A 25,240-nucleotide genomic window follows, 5' to 3' on the forward strand; every position below is an offset into this window, starting at 1 on the left:
AGGAGAGGACAGGCAGGCTGAGAGGAGGCACAAGGAACAGAATCCTCGGTGGGGTCAAATAACAGGGTGTGTGTGGACCAGAGTAGAAATGGTGGCTCAGGAAGTTAGGGTCAGAGACGGGATTTCTAGGATTTCAGAAGAGTCACCTTTATGACAAGCCCTGCGTGTGGCTGGGGAAGTGGGTCTCTGAAGGCAGCTGAGGCTGTTTGCTGTTGGATAGGCCGGGGCTGTGAGCCCTGCTGGGACATGGGGAGGGGCTCTGGGGGTAGAAAACAGAGTCCAAGTCTTTGGTGAAACGGGAGAAAGCGCTAGAGACCTGGTACATGAGGCAGAGTAGCTGGGGGAGGAGCATCAGTGGCCTGAACCTCAGAAGGGGAGGGGTTTTAGGGGAGGGCAGGCGCGGGGTCTGGAAGGGGCGCCAGCAGGGGGAGCAGAATCCTGAGCCCCTACAATGATGTCTCTGTCCTGGGTCCACGCGGCTTCAAAGGTACAGCGTGCCTCCACTTCCTTCTGAACTTCTCTCAGGACTGGGTGCAACAGCAAGTATTAAGAACACGTGAGAAGCGGGCCACGGACCAGAAATCTCTAACTGCAGGCTGAGCTGAGCGAGGAGGGCTCTCCGCCAGTTCACCTCACCCGAGGCTGAAGAAAAACACCAAATGCACATACAACCTTATTGTGCTGCTTTTAATTACGAAAGATGTAAAATGATGCAGTATAAAACTTGGAAGCTACTTTATACAAATTCCAATCTTTAAATATTGTTTAACAAGGGACCTGGGAACTAGGATACTGGCGGGAAGTCTGATTAGTTGCTGTGATGGTTCCATCACGAAGCAGTGGAAGACACACGCTCGGAACCGTCTGTGCATGAATCAGAAGAGCCGATGAGAGGCGGAGTTGGAAATGTCTTCAAATATGCAAATGGACTGGAATATAGATTTCAGCTCGGGTAATATACAGTAGACTTAGGAGAAATGAAACAGGACAATGGAGAATTCATGTTGATCTTGACATCATCAAAGTTTCTCCTGACACTGTTATGTCCTGAAAACCACAAACGTACAGAAGGGAAAAATAGAAAATACAGATAGGTTTTTAGTGCTATGCTGTTTAACTGCTAGTAAATGAGAGTAGTACAACCATCGATTTCTTGTGAAAAACTAAATATTGAAAAATAGTTTACTCTGAAGTCTGCAGCCACTTCAGATGCCGAGGACCACGCCTGCTTTGTTGCAAAGGCAGCAGTGAGAAGGTCAGGGCGACCCCTGTCCATGGGTGTCCTTGACACCATGTAAGCAACGTGGGTTATATAATGCCCAAAACCTTTTCACAGGAAAAGATGGGACGGATGGACCTCAGGACAAATTGAATTCAGTGCTAAACCTCACTGTCATCATTATACTACCCCAAACAAGTCACTTTTCCCAGGAGCCTCCATTTCCACGAGTCCCTGGCGAATGCCCAGGGGGAGCACACTTCGTCCTGTAGGTCTCGGGGTCTCCAGCTGTAAGACTGCGCTGCTGTGCAAAGACAGTTGGGACCCTGACACTAGTGATCCCCATGGGTAAGGCACTGTGTAAAAAGCAAATTATCCTGGAACCTCCATTTTTCAAAAAAAACCTCTCTTAACACATCAGCACTCCTCCCTGTCTGAAAGGCCAAATCAGATTTGGGGGTCTCTGACACAGGAAAGGCAGCCAGGATCTGGCTTCTTTTGGCACACTGGGGTGCTGTGTACGATGAAAGGCCCTTTTACTTTAACAAAAACTCACTGCCCTCTGAGATCGGGAAGTTTAACTGGGAATATGGCTTCGAAGGGGAGGCCAACTGCCTCTCCCTGAGCCAGAGCTCAGGCAGGGAGGAATCTGGTTTGACTTCCTAATTCAGTAGCAGGGGTTCAGGGTGAACGTGAGGCGGGAAGACTTGGGCTCCACAGTGAAGATGGAGCAGTGCACGGTCGAGGTTACTGGAAAGACTAGAGGGAAGGGATCCCCCTGAAGACAGAAGGAAATGGGACAAGGTCTGGAGAGGTTAACAGCCCAGGACCCTGTGACAGATCCCTCCGGCCACCAGGCACACGTGTCAGATTCAGACCCACAAGATGCAGCCTTGCTTCTTTGGGTGGGAGCAGACTGGACCCTTCAGCAACACCCCTGGGGTCTCCTGGAAGGACACCAGCTGTCTGGGCAAAGGCTCCGGCATCTTCATCCCTCCTTCAGTGTGTCTGTCCTCTCTGTGCTGTCTACCCATGCCCGCATTCGGCCCTGTTGCCCACCCTCCTCCCCAGACGGCTTCCAAACCCACCCATCAGGTTTCTGGTCAAGGGCTGGCCTGGACTAAGTCAGAGGGGGCAGGTGGTGGTGGAAATATAGTAATACTGTTTTGTGCTAAGAAACTGATGACTAATGATGGTTTCATAAATTAGGCCTTCATTTTACTATAGACTATTTCTTCAACCTCAGAGAATGAATCTCTTCCTAACGCAGTCGAGAGCAAAACCTGGGTCTGAGAGGGAAGATCTTTTGAGGTGGCCAGGACCCCTGAGGTCCCGGCAGGTGGGAGGCCTCAGTTTGCTGAGCCATTCTGGATGCACTCAGAAGACAGTTTCCACCTACCTGCATACTCTGGAGGAGAACAGGGCGTGCAGTCTAACCGTGGATTTGGTCACCTAGTGTTAAAAGCATATTAAAGTGCGTGCTTAACTTAACCACAGGCACAAGTGTTAGAAAAGCTGAAGCTCTCAGAAGATTTGGTAAGGAATAGGAACAGTGAAAGATTAGACTGCCTCACAGCAAAGCAGATTCATTCATTCGTGAATTCATTCACTCATTCACGTGTGCATTCAACGCACGGTTCTGCAGCACCTGCCCAGCACCAGGCACTTGTTAGGTGCTAGGGGTTCGATGATGACTAAGGCACAGTCCCTGCCCTCAAGGAGCTTACGGTCTAGTGGGGTTACATGAACCACCTCCATTCCACACAGAAACAGCTTCCCTTTGCTGCTGCGCAGCTGCTGGGTGGGCCTGATCCAGACCTCCAGCCACTCCCTCCAGCTGGTCTGTAGAGAGGGAGGCCTGTATGGTCCAGAACTTGTCTGGAGGACTTCGTGTGTCTCTGAGATACCTGCAGCCCCCTTTCTCTCTTCCCCAGCCTCCAAGAAGAAGCACCGTTCTCTTCAGGCTCATCTATTACCAGGGGATTTTTTTTTTTTTTTTTTTCAGTGACTGAATAAAATAGTCTTCCTTTTCCTCTTGTCCATAGGAAAAGGGGTTCTGAAGCAGCAGAAAAGAGATTACAAACTGGGGGGGGGAAACAAATTAGAATTCAGTTTGCTTAACTCAAGTCTGTTCTTGGACTTGTGGTAAAAAGCCTTCTTCATGTTAGAATTGAGGCCTCTGAGAGAGCCCTGGCCCTCCGCTCTGCCCTGGAACATCCTGCCGCCGCTGAGGCACGACGGCCGGATCAGAGAAGGCATCGTGGGGCTGTGGTACCGTTGCTGGATGCTGAGCCAACTTCCGAAGGCCTGTGGCCCCTAACCGCCCCCCACTCCGGGTCCTTTCTTCAGTGTTGATTGAGATCAGTGGTTCTGAGCACTACACAAGGCTACTGAGGCCTCTCGTTATATTTTTACACATTGACCGATTAGATGACCAGTAAAAGATGTAACGGTTGTGGTGATGACCAATTCATCGGAAGCCCCAGAGCAGCCTGCCTGCAGCAACAGGACCTGTGCCGCAGGCCTGAGGGGCGGTGCCCAGCTCTGTGGTCTAGAATGAGCCACGGCGTCTGAGATGGGACCTCGTCTGAGAGCTGGGAGCCAAGGAATTGGTTCTTTCCGTGTCAGAAGCCCGAGATAACTAAAGCCCAGGGGGTGTAGCTGGCTCCGTTCTATTCCGTTCTGTTTCAGCTGTTTCAGAAATAAGTCCTCCTGTTCCGTTCCCTTCTGCTCACAGTCGGTCAGCTCGAAACGTCTCTTCAATAGAGGGGTCGAGCAGGCCCAGGCTGGAATCACTTAACATGCTAAGTCCGTCCAGGCTCAGGGGTTCGATCTGGAGCTCTTCTTCCAATGGAAACGGAGTGTCCACGTTTAGGCTGACCTCGGGCATGCCTGCCAGAGCACTGCCGAGGTCTTTGAACAGGCTGGTGCTCGAGTCTTCTGGAAAGAGCAGCGGGAGGGGAAAACAATGCGGATTAGGAGGCGTGAGGGCCCAGGTCACTAAGAGGACACAAGTGATGACAACCCCCAAAACGCCGTTCCTGTCATCTTCCCAACCAGGACAGTCATCACCTGTGTCCCAACCACTCCTGGGCCTACGGTTTTGCTCTGGAATCTATGTTCTTTTCAGTCAGTCCCACAACTCCCAGTTTTGCAGGTTTTCTCCCTTGGAACAGTTGTCAATCACGGGAAATTAAGTAGTTCGGAAAAGGCTTGGGTCACCAGGCCCCTTCCCCACTGCCTCACAGTCTCTGGGGCTGGACACCTGCATCTTGGAAAGGTAAAGTTGAGCTGCAGGACTTTCATTTTCTGCTTTATATAATGTTATGTTGTTTAAACTATCTTACAGTGGTATCTGTAGAAACACAGTGAAATAAAAGAAGCAGCACTCACCTGTCAGGATGGTGTTTGGGAAATTCCCACAGTTGGAATACAGGTTTGGCCTCAAATGAAAGGAGTCCTGTGGTTCTCGGGGACCTTGCTGCACCAGGGGCACCTGGAAGCATCAAAGGTCACGTTGTAAGGGACGGTCTCTATTTCCAAGAACAGAACAGTGCAGTGTGCTCCCGGGGCAAAACCAGACGTGAATGCTCTCTTACAGCCCCTTCTCTCTAGGATCCCAGAGTGCCCGGCCGCTGTGACATCTGCTCAGGCAGGGGGTGCTGCGGTAGAGGAGGGGTCCCTGAGGGCCACACCTGTCCCTGTTTGCACACTGCCTGGCCCTCTATGCCAGCCCAGGAGACACCACTGGCCATGGTTTCTGCGGGCCCTCTGGTCTCAGCCACCTCCCCTGAGGCTGAGTACACAAAGGCCTCTGGAAACGACCACCTGTGGAGCCCTTCAAAGGCCCTGTCTGTAACCAAGGAAGTGATGGGCTCTTTTCCTCTTTGGTTTCTAGAAAAATGAGAAAGCAGAACCTTCTCCTTCTCTCACGCAGAGGGAGGAACCACAGGCAAGCCCCTCTCTGCAAGAAAGCCTCTGTGAGGATGGGTTAGAACTGGGACCTACTTTATTTATTTTTATTTTTTTGTTAATGAATATTTATTAACTATATAACCTTCGAGTACCAGAGAAACTCCAATATGTACAGATCACCATGAAGTTCCCAGTTTCTGGGGCCTACTTTAGGTGCCGTTCCTGAAATTAATTTTTAAACCATTTAAAAAAATCTTTCAAAAGTAGGAGTTTCCATCATTTTTTCAGAAACACACTGACTCACCTAGACTCAAATGGCTTCTTTAGAAATTGGGGAGGCAAGGACTATTGGTTCTTACCACGAGGCTTCCCCATGGCCTATTCAGGAAACATCTGTCTTTATTTATTTTACTGTTATTATTATTATTATTAAGTTCTGGAAAGTGCTCTTTCTTCTCTCCATAATATATCCTGGAGCCCAAACCATAATTATTGAATACTATAAAATCTAGCGATATTTAAAAACGGTCTGTGTTAGGGAGAAACTAAAAAGAAAAAGGAAAAGGCTGAATGAAAGTACCTTCGGGATTGACCCCTTCCCCAGCCAGGACGAGCTCCCAGGAGGCCACACACTGTGCAGGGCACAGCAACTCAGGCCGAGGCAAAGCCCCTCCCTGGGTCTGAGTCTCCTCAACACGATAGCTAGATCTGTGAATTGCTACGGTTCCTTTCAGCATCAGTGACTCTACAATTCCATGGCTAGAGTGTCATCACAAGTCTTCTACCACTTGTTCAAACAGGTCCTCTGCTGAGGCCTGACAGTTAAATAAGGCAGCCAGCACCAGCCTCTAGGGCTTGGGGCGGTGCCAGGCTCTCCTAGCCGCTGAGCACACCGGAGGTCAGAGAAGTGCAGTACCGAGTCTGTTTGGTGTGGGTTCCACGCACAGAAGAGGCCTGACTGAGGCAGTTCCTGCTCCGAGGAAGAGGCAGGCCCCGGCGACCACTCACCTGCTGAGTAAAGGCTGGGCCTGGCCTCATGGACTGCTGGTCAAAGCTCACATCTGGGAAGAAGTTGGTCAAAGATGAGCCCTTCGGGAAAGAAGGAGGGGACCATTTAGCTTGGAACTCGGGGCGACCTAAGCGTTCCCTCCTCCTGGTGTTCCCGGTGGGACTCACCTGGGCTGTGAGGAGCTGGAAGTCGGACTGGGGCAGCGACGGGGCTGCCTGGGGCTGCTGAGCAGCGGTCTCCTGGGCATGGGGCTGCTGCAGCAGAGGCTGGGGGAGGTCCTGGGGCGTGGGGTAAGGGGGCGGGGGTGACACTTGGGCTTGAGCTTCTGTGGGCAGGAAGGAGAGCGGGCTTCGATCTGAGGACACCATCTGAAAAACAAAGCCACCAACTACTTCGCTTCTGAGTTTCTAGTAGTAAGTCCTTTATGATTAGGAAATGTCAAAGTGAGGAAAAACCCTGAGATTTTCCTCACCCTGATAGTCTATACTATGCTCTGAGAAGCCCAGTTCTGTTCCTTCAAAGTATATCTCAAATCTCACTTCCCCACAAAACATTTTCCATTCACCGACAATTTCTATTGTCTTAAAAAACAAACAAAACAAAACCCAGCCAATTTAACCAGTTTCATCTCAGTTTTCTCAGTGAAAATCATGTTTGTTTTTTCACAGCCAAAACTTCTGGTTAAAAATGGAAGACTGAAAAAAGCATTTAGCTCTGCTGTCTCCCAAAACTCTCCTAAAACCCCTAAAACAACATTAAACAACCATAAACATTAATAAACAACACTAAAACATAAACAACATGAAAGGATAAGTAACAACACGAGGACAAAGATAATGAGAAAGAAGGAAATGGCAACAAAATTTGGAAAACGAAAAGCAGATGGACAAGTAGTAGCTGGCTGAGCAGGGCTGAGAAAGCCAAGTGCTAAGCTGGCAGCGGGGAAAGTCAAGAGACACTCTGGTTTTCATCACAGAATCCCTAAAGGGGTCTGGAACTGGGGCAGCAGGCAGCAGCGGGTGAAGATGGAGCTAAACCTGGAGGAGCTCGTGGGCAGCAGTTAGGCTCCAGAGCCCTTGCGTGGCGGGAGACTGAGGGCTGTGCTCTGGAGAGAGTACAGCTCAGGGTCTCTGGATGGGGTGCACCAGACCCTAGAAGGCGAGGCACTCCTGAAAACACAGGGCTTATGAGAAAGCCCAGTATCGCACCTTGAGTCCTCCACCTCTCTTTCCCAACTCAGCCCTCAGAGTGCTGGGATCTAGGCACATGCCAGGAGCAAGATTGGGATAGCATCCTTTGGGGATCTGACCAGGCTGGGAGAAAATCCAACTTATGACACCAGAGGTTCCCCAAGGAAATGGCTGAGCTAGATCACTCTACCATGAAGACCATACTCAACAAGCCCACCCACCTACACAGAGCTTCCAATCAGTTTTTGTGTGTGTGTGTCCTGTTCATAAACATGAGCAGGGTGCCAAGGATCACCAGACCATGAGGAAAGCATGTGAATGAAAGTCAGAGACCCAAGGAGACAAACTGAGAAAAGAAACTTGGAGAAGTCTATGTAGGAAGAAGTAGTCATGAAAAACAACATTATCATTATAATATTTAGAGCTATTAAAAAGTCCTTATCTGTTAGAAATACATATTAAACTATTTGTAATATGTACTTCTATATACATTTTTTTAAAGTAGGGATATGGAGGACTTCCCTGGTGGTCCAGTGGTTAAGACTCCGCACTTCCAATGCAAGGGGCGTGGGTTCAGTCCCTGGTCGGGGAACTTAGACTCCACGTGCTGTGCGGCACAGCCAAAAAATATATACATATAAAAAAAAAAGTAGGGATATGGATAAAACAAGATTATAAAAATGTTGATGATTGTTGAGGCTAGATGATGGGTATAGAGGATTCATTATATTATGTTCTCTACTTCTACGCAATTTGGAAAATTCGTATTACAAAAAATAAAAATAAAAGAAACCGGAATAAAAATTACCACTAAAAACCTCAAAGAGATCAAAGATGATATGGCGTCCATGGAATAAGTATGACACTATAAATAAGGAACATTCAGAGAAGAAGAAGAAAAAAATTCTTGGCAATTTAAAAGCATGAGAGCAGACATGAAAACCTCAACATAAGGGTGGAAAATAATGGTGAGAAACTCTTCCAGAAAGAAGAGAAAAAAGACAGAGAGAGAAAAGAGGAGAGAAAAAATAAGGACGTTAGAGGAAAAGTACAGGACATCCAACATTCATACATTCAAGAGAAAACAGAGAAAACTGAAGAGAAGAAATCGTTGAAGAAATAATTACGGAAAATTTCCCAGAAATGAAGGTAATGAGTTTCCAGATTGAAGAAACCCACCAAAGAGCCAGACTCATATCAAGCCACATTATCTTGAAGTTTCAGAACACTAGGGACAAAAAGAAGATCCCACAAGCCTCCTGAGGGGAAAAAAAAGGAGATTTAATTCAAAGTATTAAGAATCAGAATGGCATTGGATTTCTCAATAGCAACTCAAGAAACTAAAAGGCAATGGATTAATACCTTCAAAATTTCAAGAGAAAATTATTTCAAATTTGAATTCTATGCCTAGCCAATTATTAGTTAAATGGTGGGCAGAATGAAGACACGGTGAAGTCACGCCAGGTCACATGTACTCTTTCTTGTAAAGCTACTACAGGATTCATTTTTAACTGTATTGAGAGGAGATCTACCCAACTCTGAGAGTTTGGGATTGAATAAGTAATACATACAGAGAAAAAAGTAAGACATTTATTAACTCCCAGGAGAAAAAGATGTTCATTTTGTCATTTCATAGTAAACTATGGTTCAACTCTGATTGCATTATTATAACCACGAAAACACTAAACACTGAGTATTGCTCTAATCAAAACTATAATAAACCACATTGTGAAGATGAGGAGGGTGAGTAGGAAATACGTGTGGGGAGTGGGGAGTGAGGGGATTGGGGGAGTTGAAAGAGAACTAACCCCTAATCTTGCATGGTAGGATGTCATTAGATAGTACCTAACACTAAAAATCTAGAACAAAATAAGCATGAAATAATGCTGATATACCAAAGAGAGTAGCTAAACTGGTCAAAAGTAGCCATCTCCAGGCAGTGAGAAATATGGCTAGTCGGGGAGGGAGGGGAAGACAACTGTAATTTCACAACAAGCCCTTTAGAAGTATTTGACTTTTTAAATTATGTGCACGAATAACATTGATTTTTTAAAAAATATTTTAAAATATTTTAAAATATTAAGCAAACAAAAAATGAAAATATCTTTAAAAGGATGCTTTTTATCTCTCCTTAAAGTGTAACTAGAAAGCAGGAGTAATATTTTTATATCCTATAAAATAATCTTGCAAAATAGAATTAAAGGCAATCCAATAACATGAAAATAACCATTAAAAAAACAATTATGAAATACCCTCTTACCCTCTCCCGAAAGGGATTACTCATATAATAAAGATCCCGTAGCTACTAATTGGTAAAGAGTGACTAAAAACTGGACCTGCTAACTCCTTCCGCTGTGCTCTGTCAACTCTTTCTTGCTAAATCATTACTCATTTATAGTGAAGTGGTGAGTAAGTGATGCTATAATGTATCTAGGGAGTGACCAACAGGTTAAAAACATATTCATTCATGACGGTAGTAAGAGCCACCCTAAGAACTTAGAATAGAAACAAAGTCAACAAGTCAAAATATGACCTTCCCACCCTAAATTTCTGTAACAGGCTTGTGACCTCAAAATGTGCCTCTTTCTAAACAGATTTATTTGGGTCCTTTTACAGAGATATGATCCTATTGTACCTAGTATTTCATCAACAATAGAAGTATTGTTGATGAAATCTGTTGTTGTAATTAGGGAAGAGGTCTAACCCAGTATCAAAGCTTCAGGAAGGTATTTAAATGTCTTCCTTGGCCTTCCTCTGTGGCTCAAAGTGCTCATAGAGTCAATTATTGATCTTCCATACCAAATTTAAAATCCCAACCTGTCTTTCCTTAGCTATTTCAGACATGCCTGGATTGCACCCTCTACACCTGACCCTTTCCTCCAGCTCCAACTTCACCAGAGTACTGCAAACTGTTCAGCATTTGCTTAAGAGCAATCAACACAACAAATCTGCTGTTGGAAAATCATTAGTGCATTCTGAACCATTTGATTTCGCACAGAACTGAGAACTGACTGCATTTCAGACCTCACAGTGCTCGGTGTGAGGACCTAATCCAATTCCTAACTGCTTCAGTCTGTTTCGCTGTTCGTTTGCTTTTACCTGCGAGGCAGGATACGGCTTCAGTGGGCTGGTTGCAGAGAGCTGTCTGCTGAAACTTTGATGTGCTTCGGGGCCAGGAGAAAGCGTGAGAGGGCTGACGGGAGGCTGCCTACGCCGAGAGGGGCCGCTCAGGTTTGTGGTGGAAAGAGACGGGTTGCTAAGGGAGAAGAGACGGAGCGAAGGGTGAAGCGCAGAGGCGTTGGGAGCAGATGCCTGTGGGCGGCTGTTTAGGGAAGAGGAAAGCGCTGTCTTATTGAGCGTGGCCTGGATGGAGGGGTTGCTTCGAGAACTCTGCAGACCTAGAAGACAACACATTCACAAGTTACTTGTCACAATTTCAGACCAAATCTTCTGTTTTCCAAAGATTAAAGAAAACTCGACTTCCTACTACTTGTATTTGATGATGATTCTGTATGAGAAGGAGCTCTGGGCAACTCTCCTACTGAAAATGGTACCAACGGCAAAGAAAAGGTACACTAAGACTGAGAGGGACGAGGCCATCAAGATGAGAATGGCTTTTTCTCAAGAAGAAGACTGTGTAAACCACACTGGGAGAGCTGGACTAGGTAAGCGGGGTGGGGGCAGCAGAGGCGAATGTTCAGTGTACTCTGTTCCCACCCAAGGAACAGACCCCAGGGCTGGACAACCAATTCCGCGCAGGGCCCCTGGAAGCCTCTGTCCCAGGCGCACAGCCAGGACCCTCAGCTGCCGTCACTGAGACTCGTGGCTCTCGGGGAGCTGCCTCACTGGGCCCGGCCCTTTAAACACCCTGAGCACAGCAGCTATGGGACACTCTCGCAGGTGTCCTGCCCCAGGGCTCCTTTCTCTTTGTTTTTCTGGCTCCCGAGAAGTTGTTCATCACGGTCTAATCCAATTCAGGAAAAAGGAAGCTTTTGTTGGTGCTTTGTTTTATTTGAAGGGGAGGGGTGTGAATTTTAGCAAGAGAAAGAGAGTTTGGGAAAGGCATTTCCACGACACATGCTGCAAGGGCACAAGCTCCAGGAGGCCAGGGACCCTGTCCTATGCCCTGCCGACTCTTTGGCACCTGGCCTGGGGCCTGACAGAGTGGCTTCACTCCATAAATGAACGCTGCTGCTGCTGCTGCTGCTGTGCATCTCAGCGGGCGATCCCCATTTTTCAGAGCTCGGCCTACTATTCCTGTACCAGCAGCTGGGGTGAGCAGAACTGGCTGTTGTTTCATGTCGGTAAAAAGTTAAGTATTAGATTAAAATTATGGAAATGAAGAAATGACAAAATAAAGCATTTTTAGCTGGCAAGTGATTTTTAAAAGGTAGGAACGATGTCTCTTCGACCGCTCAACTCCCCATGGAAAGGTCAGAGATGCAGCTGGCTCAGATAAGAATTAAAATTAGAGCTAAAGATATGAATTTAGACTTTTTAAAAACCCACCCGTTCAGAAAGAAAGCACACACATCTTAAAAAATGTATGTGCAACCTTGCGTACCATGCATTTTTAAGGAGCGCATAGAAACTATAAAAACTTAAGCACTGGTTCTGACATATTCTGGACAAAATATGCTTGTTTGAGGAAAATAAGAGCCAGCAATTAAACACAGGATTTTCAGCTGAAGCAGTGTCAAAGGCTGTACTGGAGAATGCCAGCTTCCCCAAAACCCAAGGGAGCTAAGTGCCAATGCTGCTTTACTCATGTGACCTTGGATGTCCTTGTTCAGAGACTTCACCAAGGTCACATAAGTAAAGCAGCAATATAATAAAATGACCCCCAAAGACCCCAAAATAAAGATGGTCTCTGGGGCTTCCCTGGTGGCGCAGTGGTTAAGAATACACCTGCCATTGTAGGGGACACGGGTTCGAGCCCTGGTCCGGGAAGATACCACATGCCACGGAGCAGCTAAGCCCGTGCGCTACAACTACTGAGCCTGCGCTCTAGAGCCCGTGAGCCACAACTACTGAAACCTGTGTGCCTAGAGCCCGTGCTCCACAAGAGAAGCCACCGCAATGAGAAGCCCACACACCGCAGAGAAGAGTAGCCCCCGCTCGCCGCAACTAGAGGAAAACCCACGCGCGGCAATGAAGACCCAAAAGCAGCCAAAAAAACAACAAAAAAAGATGGTCTCTGAAATCAATTCTTCAAACCTAAAATTATGTAGCACAATGGCAGCATTGCTGTAATCATCAGAGAACCTTCCAGGTGACCACACTGACAGACCATCACTGAGGATCCTTTCTAAAGGAAATGGTCTACACCATCATTCCTAGACCCCTTACGGCCAGGCGCTGTAATACCTGTCCTAGACATTGACAAGAGTGTCCGTCAGGGTTCAAGCAAAAGTAGTCATGTTTCAACATGTGGTCTGAGCTGCAGGCACTCAAACTCATACAGTAACAGCCAAGTCACATTTTGGGTAGCTTTTTAGTACAGTTAGATGCTACATCTTTAAGCACTTCTGAAAATCTGAACCAATAATTTTGAACTGTGGTAGATTTCTATTTAATATACATATGTATTAAGTATAAACATTTTCCTTGTATCCATTGTAAATTTTCTAAAATTCAAGATATTCTCTTTTGATATCCAATGGGAAGTTGGAGGGATCTAGAGAGATATTTGCCATGATTAAAGATCATCATATGTTGATAAGAGCTACAAACATTGTTCAGCTAACACAGAATAGAATGGACACTTATTCCTTGACTCTCAAATCTTATTCTCCAAGTCCCCGGGACACACAGGCTGGTGAAGACAATAAAGAATGTGGTTTCACAGAGCTCTCCAGAGCTCATCAAATCCAGGAGAAATAGAACCACCAAAGTGAAATGTCAGCAGGGTTGAGAGCTACAAGAGCTAGTGAGTTATTATCTCTAACTCAGATGCAGTCATTCTCATTCTATGATTTACTAACATGCCACCTGGCCAGGGACCACCTATGGTTAAGCCACCAGGGGACACAGACAAGGTCCTTATGGAGTGGGGAATACTTACCAGAAGAGCTTCTTATGCCCAGGTGAGTCATGGCAGCGGGAAGGTTGCCCACACTGTTCCCCACACTCATACTACCAAAGAGGTGGTCACTGGTGTCCAGGGAGGTGGGCAGGGGCGCTGAGTAGTGGAGGTTGGTTAGATCTGGCAATGACCCCCCAGTGTTCAGGGTTCCCAGAAAGGGTGAGAGGCCCATGTTTTGACCACTGTGTGGAAAAGCGCTGAAAAAAGAAAGATAAGTATTACTTTTTAAAATGCATTCCGCTGCTCTGGGGAATAGGACATGTATGATACTTTTCCTTGTTCAATAAAAGCAGTTGGTACCAAAGATCTAAGTCCTCGTGTAGACTCTGCCTCTCCCTTGTTCTGAAAACTTGCATCCTTGGCTTAACCTCTCTGAAGTGCGATTTGCTTACCTGGTATGTTGGACTAAGGATGCCCACGTTACAGGAATATTTTCCGAGATAAGAGTAGATTATTGATGCAAAAGTACTTTGAAAATTATAAAGCACTATATAAAATGTGAGGCACTGCTTTGTATTTATTCAGTTCCTTTTGCTACATTGCTAAATTATCTTTCCTACCAAAAAAAGTATCTCTGTATCAACCAGATGCCTTCCAAGATATATTTTTTTAATTACAGTTTTCATAAACTTTAAAGTGAGAAAGAGATGTGACCATTCCTTTGTCAGAATCTGTTGGGTGGTCACTCTGTGCCCAGGCACTGGGCTAAGTGCTGGAGGTGGGATGATGAATGAGCAGAGTGTGTGCAGGCCTGGAGCAAGAGTACAAACGGAGGCCTAGTACACCATCTAGTTTAAATTTTTTGAAGTTATAAATCAATAAATCTTTAAATTAATTATGTTCTATGTTTCTGTCTTGACAAATTGTACCTTTGTAATAGCCTGGAAGGCCAGATTCAAGTTTAGAATTCTCCGACTCCTTGGAGCTCCACACTAGAACGTGCAGAGAGGCAGCCCCGACCCTCAGTCCACGCCACTGTCTCTCCCCTCAGCCCTGTTCTGCACTGCAGGGCACGCTTATGGATATCCCAAACTAGGGGCCAGCTCTGGCCAAGCTCCACATCCCCTGTGGCTCCTTGGACTCCTTAGTCCACGGGAGCAGAGACCTCTGAAGTGTGGGTCCAGGGAGGGGCCGCGTGGCCCCGGGCTGAGGGGGCACTGCTCTTAGAGCTCACGGGCAGGCCGGAGACAGACCGGTAAGGCAAGCGATTGCAGTACGGCAGGAAGCTCGCTGGGCCAGGTCTGATACAAGTGACGCTGGGAACGCAGAAGCAGGAGCTGTGGTTGTGAGGATGGGTGGGGAAGGGAAGCCTTGACCAAGCACATGACCCTGTGCACATGGAACTGCAAGCAGCGCAGCATGGCCCAGGCGTCGGGGCAGAGTGGGGAACAGGGGACAGGAGATGAGGTGGGGGAGGCAGGTAAGGGAGAAAACAAGGGCACGATGACATGCTGCTCTGAAGAGTCTGGGTCAGGGACGGCAGGAGACAGGGAGCCCAGGATTAAGCTGGAGCATCAGAATCACATTTTAGAAATGCCACTGTGGTTGCAGCGTGGAGGATGGCTTAAGAGGGCAGAAAGAGAGGCGCGGGGAACCAGTCAGAAGCACCTGTGTGGTTCAGGTCTGATCTAGGAAGAGAACAGAGAGGCTGAAGAGGAGGAGAATGGTTGGAGGAAGTGCCGTTAGCCAGGAATGGGACGGCGGGGAGAGATAATGAATTCGATTGAGGACACCGGACTCAATACAGCACACACCAGCAGAGCGCCTCCCAGGTGCCAGCCACTGGCATTAGGGCCTCAAGAGACTCGGACAGAGCAGGGAGAAAGAGCCATAAAGAAAACAACTTGCAACATAATACCATTCAGTAGTGCAGTAAGTCCCCTACATACGAACGAGTTCTGTCCTGAGAGCGCATTCATAAGTCCAATTTGTTTGTAAGTCCAACAAAGTTAGCCTAGATACCCAACTACCACAACTGGCTATATACCACTGCTTTTACGCTTGCTTCCGGACATGCTGGGCTTGAAATAAAGACACTGTAGTACTCTACTCTATACAGTACTGTACAGTAAAGAACACAAAAGCACAACCACTTGTAGAGGATGCACACACGTGACCATGTACACCAGATACGTAAACTAACTTACGTGACTGGACATGTGAACGCACGTTGACATCTTTGAGAGTTTGCAACTTGAAGGTTCGTGTGTAGGGGACTTACTGTACAGTGACAGAACCTGATGGTATAAGGTATGGAGGGAATGACCAGCAGGCTGGAGGGGGCTTCCTGGAGGACGTCTGAACTGAGTTGGAAGGCTCGAGAATTCAGATGCTCTAAACAGGAAAATCATTTCAGGTAGAGTTCCCAGCACAGGCATGTGACTATATTGTATGCCCTAGGAACTTAGCTGCCACAGGAAGGTCAAGTTTAGGAGGGGTGGATATGATGGGAGATGGGCCTGGAGGAGGAGGCAGAAAGCACATGAGGCTTAAACTGACGCGTTGCTGACGAGAAGCCAGTGGAAGGTTGAGAGCAGGGAAAAGACATAATCATTCTTAGGACAGACTTGGGGGAGGGAGGACAGGGTGTGAGGAGCAGAGCCTGGAGGCAGAGAGGTGAGTTATGCTGCTGCTGAGAAGTCAAACAAGACATAATGAGAGCATGGAGGTGGAGAGACAGGGAGGGGTTCTGGAGATATTTAAGGAAGCACTCAAGAATGACTCCCGATTTTCTGCCATGGGGACTGGTGGAACCACCCCTACCAGGACAGGGAACACAGAGGCACACCAGTAGACTGGGCATGAGGGTAGGTGGTGGGGTCAGACAACGAATTCTGTTTTAGACACTGAGTTTCTGTAATACGGGAGGACATGTCATGGGATGTGTCCTGAGGACAGCTCCATCGGAACACTGGGGGTGGAAGCCCGGCCACAGTGGGCTGTGGAACAGACAAGCAGTGAGGGGGCCTCGAGAGTCAATACTCTTTCAGAAAGTGTGGCTGAGAATTCTGGAAATGAGAAGGAAGTAACTAAAAGGGAATGCAGGGTCACGGAAGGACTTTTTAGTGCAGAATCCTTAAGTATATTTAAACGCAGAGAGAAAACCTTGTAGAGAGGGAAAGGCTGAAAACATAGAAGAGGGAAGGATAAGCAGGAGAGAGAGGCCTCAGGAAGGGTCAAGGACATGGGTGAGGCTATCAGTCTTGAACAGAGGGACACCTGTGTCCCTAAGACTAGAAACAAAAAAAGGATGGCGAGGGGGGAAGTAGGGGCGGGAGGGAAGCTGAGCATTCATTCCTGATGGTCTCTCTTTTCTTAGTAAAAGTAGGACTGGGATAACTGTGGAGGCTTGAAAGAAATGGGGAAGCAGGAAAGGTGTCCGATTTGATGGATGAGGAAGAAGGATGATTTTGGTTGTAGAAAAACTGAATGTGATACTTTGTCTCTCGGATGGCTGGTTAAAGTGTTAAGGCCAAGGACTAGGAAATAAAACTTGAGAACCCAGAGCTGCTTGCTATGAGGGCAGATGGGCTCTCTGACTGAGAGAAGAAAGCTCCATGGGTGCTTAGGTCGGAATGAAGGCAGGCGGAGGCGGGGGGAAGGCTGAACAGCATCTGGTGGCACAGAGCAAGGATGGAGAAGGTAACTGTGACAAACAAGACCCAGGTCGTCAGTGACATTCAAAGCAATTTCTCTCCAGTTGAGAGGAATACAAGTTATAACTTTCCAAATATAGTTGCGACCTGCTGGAGTCATCTCTTGGATCTGATACAAGGCAGATTATGCTCTCCCTGGTTCAAAACCCTCTGATGATTCTGACCTTACTCTGAGTCAGGCTACACCAGCCTCCATACTCTGCAGGCATGCTCCCGCCTCAGGGTCTTTGCACTCAGGGTCTTGCTGTTCCCTCTGCCCTTCCCTCCCCTTCATCCAGGTTCTGGTGACATATCATCTTATCAGAAAGGCTCTCCCAGACACCCATCATTGCCTCTCCCCTTACTGTGCTTTTCTTCACTGCATTTACCAACACATGACATATATTTATTTGCTTAACTGTTTTTGCCTATTTTGCTCCACTAGAGCATTAGCTCCTTGAAAGCAGAGACTTGATCTGTTTTGTTCACTGCTCTACCCCAGTGCCTAGAATTAGGGGGTCAATCAATACCTGAATGAATAGGAGTCACTGAATAGAATTCTATCTCTAACATAAGAACAAGAAAGCAACTTTCCTTATCTAAGAAACAGCTCCTTCAAGATTCTCGGGGGTGGGGACAAGGGGTTTAAAGTACTGTAGCCCCCTTCTGAAATGTAGGCCTTCTGGGCCTCCATCACTCATTTGTCTGAGGATTGAGCCAAAATGAGCTCTTGAGAAGAATCTCAGCCCTATCTGTGGGGACATCCTACATCTCTAGGGGTGCTGGTCTTCTCTCCAGGCATGCGTCCTGGCTGGCTTTTTGAATTTCCGATCATCTCGGCTCAGCAGGCTGTTAATTACATGCATTCATATTTAATTAGCCAAAAAGAATGCCTGCACTCCAGCTACTGAGTATGGAGTGCCCTGAACTCACTGCAGTTAGATACCCAGAGAAGGCTTTACTGGGGGGAATGATAAATAGGATGGCCTGATGTAGATTTAGTTCCTCTGCAGACCCTCTGAAATGCGTGCTTGCACTCAGCTAGATCAGGCAAGGGTCCTGATTTCAAACCACATGATCTTGGCCCCGGAAAGAGTTGCTGCTTCTGAGCGGGTTTTGGTTCCAAGCCCACGGGGCAGCCCTGAGGGATGCTGTGGTCAACAGCCCCAGGTGGCTCCCCCGGTGCTCTTGGGACACCGTTGTGCATCCCAAGGGCTCGGTCCTCTCTGCGGAAGACCCGCGCGAGAGTCATCCAGCGTCTGTGTCACTCAAGTGATGGCAATGATGGGCTCTTTCTTCGCGTCTTCACGGTGTCTTTCAACGTGTGGGTTTCCTTAACTGTCGTCTCCGTGTTCTTCCTTGGTCCCAATTTCCTCAAGAACGTCTTAATCTTTTAGTACTACACATATTTTTGAAAGCTGTCTCAAATCTTTCAGGGAGTAAAGTTGTATACTCCTAAATACGTTAATTAATTGTTCCATAGAAATTCTTTTTATATTGCAAATTTTCCTATTTATGCATCTTCCATTAGTTTAAAAAAATTGTGGTAAACATAGATAACATAAAATTTATCCCTTTTAAGTGTACGGTTCTGTGGCATTCAGTACATTCGTACAAACTCTCTTAGTTAACTTCTGTGTCAGCAAGTTGCCAGGGGCCCACAGCTGCCAAAGGTGCGAGGCTGGTGGGCCCCTCTCAATGTGGGCACGCTTCTGCTTCTACCCGTGGAGTTGTGTGTTTACTGAGAGTCAGCTGTGTTATTCTCTAATATATTTATGGCGGTTTTATTTGTTATTGCAATTATGTAACATAATTACTTTAAATGAAATATGAGTACCAAAAGGGAGCTGTTGTTTTTGTGAAAATTCAGTTGACTTTCAACTTATGTATAACAAGTGAAATTTCTCAAGAGTTCTCTGATGAAGCAGTAACACTTTCCTTTTGGGAAAACCTTCAGGATGGCCTCCGAGCCAAGAACTGAAAGAACATTACTTACCTGCCACCTCTGACATCACAGGATCGAGGGCGCCCTGACAGGGACTGGATCTGGGGAGAGACACAGAAAGCTGGGTTTACTCATTGTCAAGCCAAATTCAAGTTTTTAAAAAGTGTCTTTGCCGGTATCTTGGGACTCTAGTCAGTGCAAGTGAGAGTCAGCACATATAAACAGCATCCCCACAAAACAGCCATTTAAGCTTTGACTAGACTTTTCCAGGCATAACGGAGGCATAATATTAACAAATTTTCTTAATTTGATGCTTTCTTAATTTATCTTCTAGATGAATATTATTTTCTTATAAAAGGCCAATATTTTTCATACAGAGCTTTTAAATAAACATTCATTTTCCAGTTGGCCTGGGAGGAAAAGAAGAAAAAAGAAAAATAAAACAGGGTGAAGAAAGAGGAAATTAATGTCAGAAGAAAAAAAATATTTCAACAGGAATCTAAATTCCAGGATGGGGGGGATTTTCATTTTGTTTTTTGCTGTATCCCTGCACCCAGGATGCCTGGCAACAGGTGCCATATATATATATATATATATAAAATGAATAAACCTATTGACTCAACTCTTTGCCCAGAAATGATTTATGGAGAACTGCAAATCCATAAGAACTAAGAGAGATGAGGGGAATTCCCTGGCGGTCCAGTGGTTAGGACTCGGCGCTTTCACTACCATGGTCCTGGGTTCAGCCCCTGGTCAGGGAACTAAGATCCTGCAAGCCGTGTGGTGTGGCAAAAAAAGCACTAAAAGAGGAGACGAACACCTCTTCCCAGAGACAGCACCTCTTCCCTGGTACTTGGGGAAGAGTGGATGCCACTGCCCCCTTTGTGGGGAAGACACAGTTGTCCTCTGATAAAAGCCTCCAAAACCACCTGAGCCTCCATAGCCAAAGACAGTGGGCTGCTTCTCCTATGTTTAAGTATGTGAATTTTAAATCTCCTTTTTTCCCCAAAAGACTAAACATCAAAACATCTTGCTTTTACAAAAGACCATTCAAGCCCACCCTAATGCTAATGATGACTTTGGTAGACTTGGCAGAAGAAACTAGAACTGACTAAAGGAAGCCTGATCAGGCGGCGATGGTCAAGCACGAGACAATACAAGCAACTGCAAAAGCACATCTCAGGGCCAGGGCAGACGCACTACTTTCTTTCAAAGGCAATGGCTTCTCTATGGGAAGAAAGGCCAACTCAGGTACTGCTGCTAGGACCTCCCTCTCTTCCACAGCAGGTGAGTTTACAGAGAGAGCCATGGTGGAGACAGGGACAAGTACTCAAAGGCTCTTAGAAACCATTTAACAGAGGACTTCCTTTCTGACTTCTGGAGGACTCGGGTCAAATGGCCTTGATTAAAGAAAGTAATATCTGGTAAACCAGCAATTCTGGACAGAAGCTGGTGACTGGCAGGCGGTGTTGGCTACAAAACAGAAAAATCTGCCTGTGACTTGTAACCAGGTTTCACTGCTTCTTGTAATACAAATGAGATGTGAGGGACCAATAGGTTTTTCTGAATGAGTAAATTCAGCAAATTAGGAAGGCAAGAGATCGCTGTACTAATTCATCAACACAACTATGATAATTTTTATTTGAACCATCATTCCCTAGTACATTCTTCCTATCTCTGTTCCCAGACATCCGCTCTGCCTTTTTCCCCAATTCCTCTTGTTTTCTCCTCAGCAGAATGTGACGATGACCTCTGAAGTACAAATATTCAGTGACAAGAAACATAGCTGTCCACCCACCTCCTTGGTCTCCCACAGCTGTTTTGGCAGTGGCTTGGGAACGTTTAGCAGATTCTCTTCCTTCAATGGGCTGGGGAAAGACACAACTAAAGGGGAGAAGAAGCACATTCACTGTGTTAGAAGGAAGCCAACCCACCTTTGGCCAAACCAATTATCTTTGTAAAAATGATTGATTTAACACATATTTATTGACTCTCTACTAGGGAAGGTGTTTTGAGCGTTACTACGGGGGTTGCATAGGTGAGTAAGACATGAATTCAGCCCTTGAGGACTTTATACTCTAGTCAGGGGAAAGGACAAAATGTGAATACCCATGTCTGGAAGGAGAAGCCGGGGGAGGCCCACAAGAGCGAAGGCTCAGTATTGCTCAAGGGTAGACCAGGAAGAGCCCACGCCGTCCTCTGGGGCTCGGCACTGGGGCGAGCCCTTTAGGGACACAGGAAATGAACATCCCCAGAGAGGGAGGAATAAGAACAAAGGCCTAGAGAGAGAGGAAGTGGTGGACGACTACTGAGCAGAGCTGCTCTTTTCAACTGGAGTGTAGGGAAAGTAAAGGAGAAGGGTAGGAAGGTCGAGGCCAGATCAGGAAGGGCCCTGCAAACTTGGCGAGGAGAGGATGGAAGAAAAGGGATGAGGTGAGACCCACAAAAATCCAGGAGAGAGGAAATGAGGAAGATAACAAAGAGAGAAGAGGAATATTACACGGCAGACATGGTGGCAGTAAAGCTACCTGGTCATAGGCTGGGAGTGGGGGATAAAGAGGAATTGAGAACCCAGAGGACTGAGGCTGGGCAGCTGAAGGGCCCTCTCCTGGCTCTTAAAGGCTGTAAAACAGCCTGGCTTTGTATCAAGGGACCAATCCAGGGCTTTCTGTTTTAACATTCTGCCAGGTAAAACAGGAGTGCTGAGCCATAAAAAAGGGAAAACTTCTTGTTCTCAGAGAGAGACAAGAAGACAAAGGGCCAACTCTCAGGAGTTAAGGGATCTGATGTTAGGAAGGGGATTCATGAGACAGACGGGTGACGCTCAGAACTACGAATGCTGTTAGGTTCTGGTGACCATGTAAGCTCCAGGGTGACTGTCATGACTGTCCTGTCTTAGCCCCACACAGGATGACAGACCCCAGAGAGAAGCCACTTCAAACAGACTGAAATTTCAGAGTAAATTCTGAGAATGAGGCAATGCTCTTTACAGGTGACCTACTCAGCACCATCACAACAGCAGTCATTTCTGCTCAAATATTCCAGGCTTTATCAATGATCCCAGGTGTGTGAATTAATCCTGATAGTCAAACGACTCTCTTTGGAAAAGCTTATTTTGTCAACCTTCTTGTTTTCTTCCTTTTCTTGGCTTCCTTGTTAACTTGTCTAACTGTCAACGTAAACTGCTTCAGAAATGTAAGTTCCATGATGGCAGGGCTTTTATTTTATGCACTGGTGGGCAGTGCTTAAAATAGTACCTGGTAAACACTGGCCCTACAGCCCTCTCTCAACAAACTGGAGGACAGGAATAATAGGTTTGAGAGCCTTTATAAAGCCATACAATGACTCAAGAATTAAAAAAATTTTTTTATAATGTACTGCTAGATGATAGGAAAAGTTTCAAGGGCTGAGTGAGGTAGATTCATGACTCAAGGCTACTTTTTGTAAGAGGGTGGTCACAGGAGTATGACTGGAGTGTATTCCAGCACTGTAAAGGGGACTGTTTCCTTAGAGTAGTTCATTGTTTTTAGTCTCTTCATATCCAAGATTGGTTGGGAATTCTTCAGAGAACTCATTGGGGGAATGCAAACAACCTTGAAGCCATTTCTTTATCTCTGTCCTAGTGGATTAGATATTTATTGCTGTTTCAACTTTCCATGGTTTTACTCATGGCCTAAAATGGCTTGCCCAGAAACGAGTATATAAGATGATGAAAGAGAATTGTGCCTCTGGCGCAAGATGCTCCTCATTTATCATATTCCCCACGAGTCCTGACCGCTGCGATACATAAACCTAATTTAGTTGTTCACTTCTAGATTATGAAAATTAAATTCCAGATTATAAAATTTTAGGGAAAAGAAAACAGTGCCTGGTACTGAATGAATAAATGAACTGTGTCAGACCCTCATTTGTCAATGGCTTCGAGAGTCATTTAGTAGCTCTCCAACATTACTTTTTTTTTTTTTAATTTATTTAATTTATTTATTTTTGGCTGCATTGGGTCTTCGTTGCTGCACGTGGGCTTTCTCTAGCTGCGGTGAGCAGGGGCTACTCTTTGTTGCGGTACATGGGCTTCTCATTGCAGTGGCCTCTCTCATTGCGCAGCACGGGCTCTAGGCACGCGGGCTTCAGTAGTTGTGGCACGTGGGCTCAGTAGTTGTGGCTCACGGGCTCTAGAGCGCAGGCTCAGTAGTTGTGGCGCACAGGCTTAGTTGCTCCGCGGCACGTGGGATCTTCCCGGACCAGGGCTTGAACCCGTGTCCCCTGCATTGGCAGGCGGATTCCCAACTACTGTGCCACCAGGGAAGCCCTCCAACATTACTTTAATCAGCTTTATGAAACTCATTATCTTCTGCAAGATCTGCAATTTCATTCTGCAATCAGTTTGCATTTTCCTCACATTATTTATATCTGTCAATTACTGACTCACAAAACTTTCTAAACAGGCAGAGAAAGACAGCTGAGGAAGGAAGGATACTGGAACAACTAATGGCTTAAGTGACCAATTTATTAATATTTTCATGTGATTACAACTTTTGCTTCCCTGCACAACCTTGTGACTGTGGGACTGTGGGACTCAGGTGACGAGGAGCCTTGTAATCTAACCACACATTTCCTTTCTCGTGGCCTTGATCATGGCTAGCCTTAATTTTATAGAGCATCTCAGGAAAGTAAACCAATCAGCAGTTGTCAGGATTTTGGGAAGTCCTGAAAACATGAGTATTAACTAGTTCAGATGTTGAAAGAAGGTTATGAATACTGAAGTCAGCATCCCACTCAGAATAGGTAGGTGAAACCAATTCATACCTTCCCCATGTACGTCGTTCTCACCATCACAGAAACCTAGTGGGGAAGAAAAAAAAAACACTTTTATGTGGTGCTTTCACCTTTATTTATTCATGAATTAGTAAGTCTTTCTGATTCAAAATAGAATTTTGAAAATTCCAAGGCAATTTCGGTACACTGATGGTCAAATCAGTGTACATTAGCATTTATAATAAAATTAAAATAGATATGGCTAATTTAAGTCTAAAGTTGGTGCCTATCTACTTTTCTTTAAAATTATCTCCATCTTAAAATTTTTTACTGCCTCTGTCCTGAAAGAACAATTTACAAAGTCTGAGAACCTCTAACCAAATCACAAAGAAAAGAAGTATATAGATCGAAACTCTCTTCCAAATGCTTTATTGTGGGGGGAAGGGGAGGTAACTAAAAAAGTCTACATCACTGTTTCACACTCACCATGCACGTCTAGAGAAACAAACTGGAAGTTCCATGCTGAGTACTGTTATTTATATTTCTTGCAAACAGTCATTTTAAAAAGAAACTTGGGACTTCCCTGGTGGTCCAGTGGTTAAGAATCCACCTTCCAAGGCAGGGGACGCAGGTTTGATCCCTGGTCGGGGAACTAAGATCCCACATGCCGTGGAGCAACTAAGCCCGAGCGCCACAGCTACTGTGCACAGGAGCCAGAACTAGAGACTGCGTGCTGCAAACTACAGGGCCCATGTGCTCTGAAGCCCGCGCGCCGCAACGAAGATCCCGCATGCCGCAACTAAGACACCACGACGCAGCCAAAAATTAAATAAATAAATAAATATTTTTTAAAAAGAAACTTATCTGGAGTCTCAGTCAATTTAAATAGTATATATGATAGCTATTCACAAAGTTTTAAAAATTTGACTTGTAATTACTCAGCCATAAAAAGAAATGAAATGGAGGTATTTGTAGTGAGGTGGATGGAGTTAAGAGTCTGTCATACAGGGTGAAGTAAGTCAGAAAGAGAAAAACAAATACCGTATGCTGACACATATATATGGAATCTAAGGGAAAAAAAAAAAGGTCATGAAGAACCTAGTGGCAAGACGGGAATAAAGACACAGACTTACTAGAGAATGGACTTGAGGATATGGGGAGGGGGAGGGGTAAGATGTGACAGGGTGAGAGAGTGGCATGGACATATATACACTACCAAATGTAAAATAGATAGCTAGTGGGAAGCGGCCGCATAGCACAGGGAGATCAGCTCCGTGCTTTGTGACCACCTAGAGGGGTGGGATAGGGAGGGTGGGAGGGAGGGAGATGCAAGAGGGAAGAGATATGGGAACATATGTATATGTATAACTGATTCACTTTGTTATAAAGCAGAAACTAACACACCATTGTAAAGCAATTATACTCCAACAAAGATGTTTAAAAAAAAAATTTGACTTGTAAGGAATTCTGATCCATAAAATATATTG

The 25,240-nt window shown here is 45.9% G+C and overlaps 1 protein-coding gene across 7 annotated transcripts in view; it reads right to left on the reverse strand.

The window, feature by feature from the left end:
- Positions 1 to 668: 668 nt before the first annotated feature.
- CRTC3 (CREB regulated transcription coactivator 3) overlaps positions 669 to 25,240 on the reverse strand; it is a 126,524-nt gene continuing 101,952 nt past the window's right edge. For 5 of the 7 annotated variants that reach the window (XM_082448689.1, XM_082448694.1, XM_082448693.1 and 2 more), the window contains 9 exons: positions 23,805 to 23,840; positions 20,797 to 20,882; positions 19,050 to 19,099; positions 13,398 to 13,615; positions 10,433 to 10,731; positions 6,311 to 6,511; positions 6,143 to 6,223; positions 4,613 to 4,715; positions 669 to 4,159 (listed from right to left, as the gene is read on the reverse strand). In XM_082448689.1, coding sequence (XP_082304815.1) covers positions 3,951 to 4,159; positions 4,613 to 4,715; positions 6,143 to 6,223; positions 6,311 to 6,511; positions 10,433 to 10,731; positions 13,398 to 13,615; positions 19,050 to 19,099; positions 20,797 to 20,882; positions 23,805 to 23,840 — 1,283 coding nt within the window. In that variant the 3' untranslated portion in view covers positions 669 to 3,950. The remainder of the gene's footprint in view (positions 4,160 to 4,612; positions 4,716 to 6,142; positions 6,224 to 6,310; positions 6,512 to 10,432; positions 10,732 to 13,397; positions 13,616 to 19,049; positions 19,100 to 20,796; positions 20,883 to 23,804; positions 23,841 to 25,240) is intronic. The other 2 variants (XM_082448691.1, XM_082448692.1) reach the window with 2 other exon arrangements.

The sequence above is a fragment of the Balaenoptera physalus genome (assembly GCF_965194825.1).
Source record: "Balaenoptera physalus genome assembly, chromosome: 2".
NCBI lineage: Eukaryota > Metazoa > Chordata > Mammalia > Artiodactyla > Balaenopteridae > Balaenoptera > Balaenoptera physalus.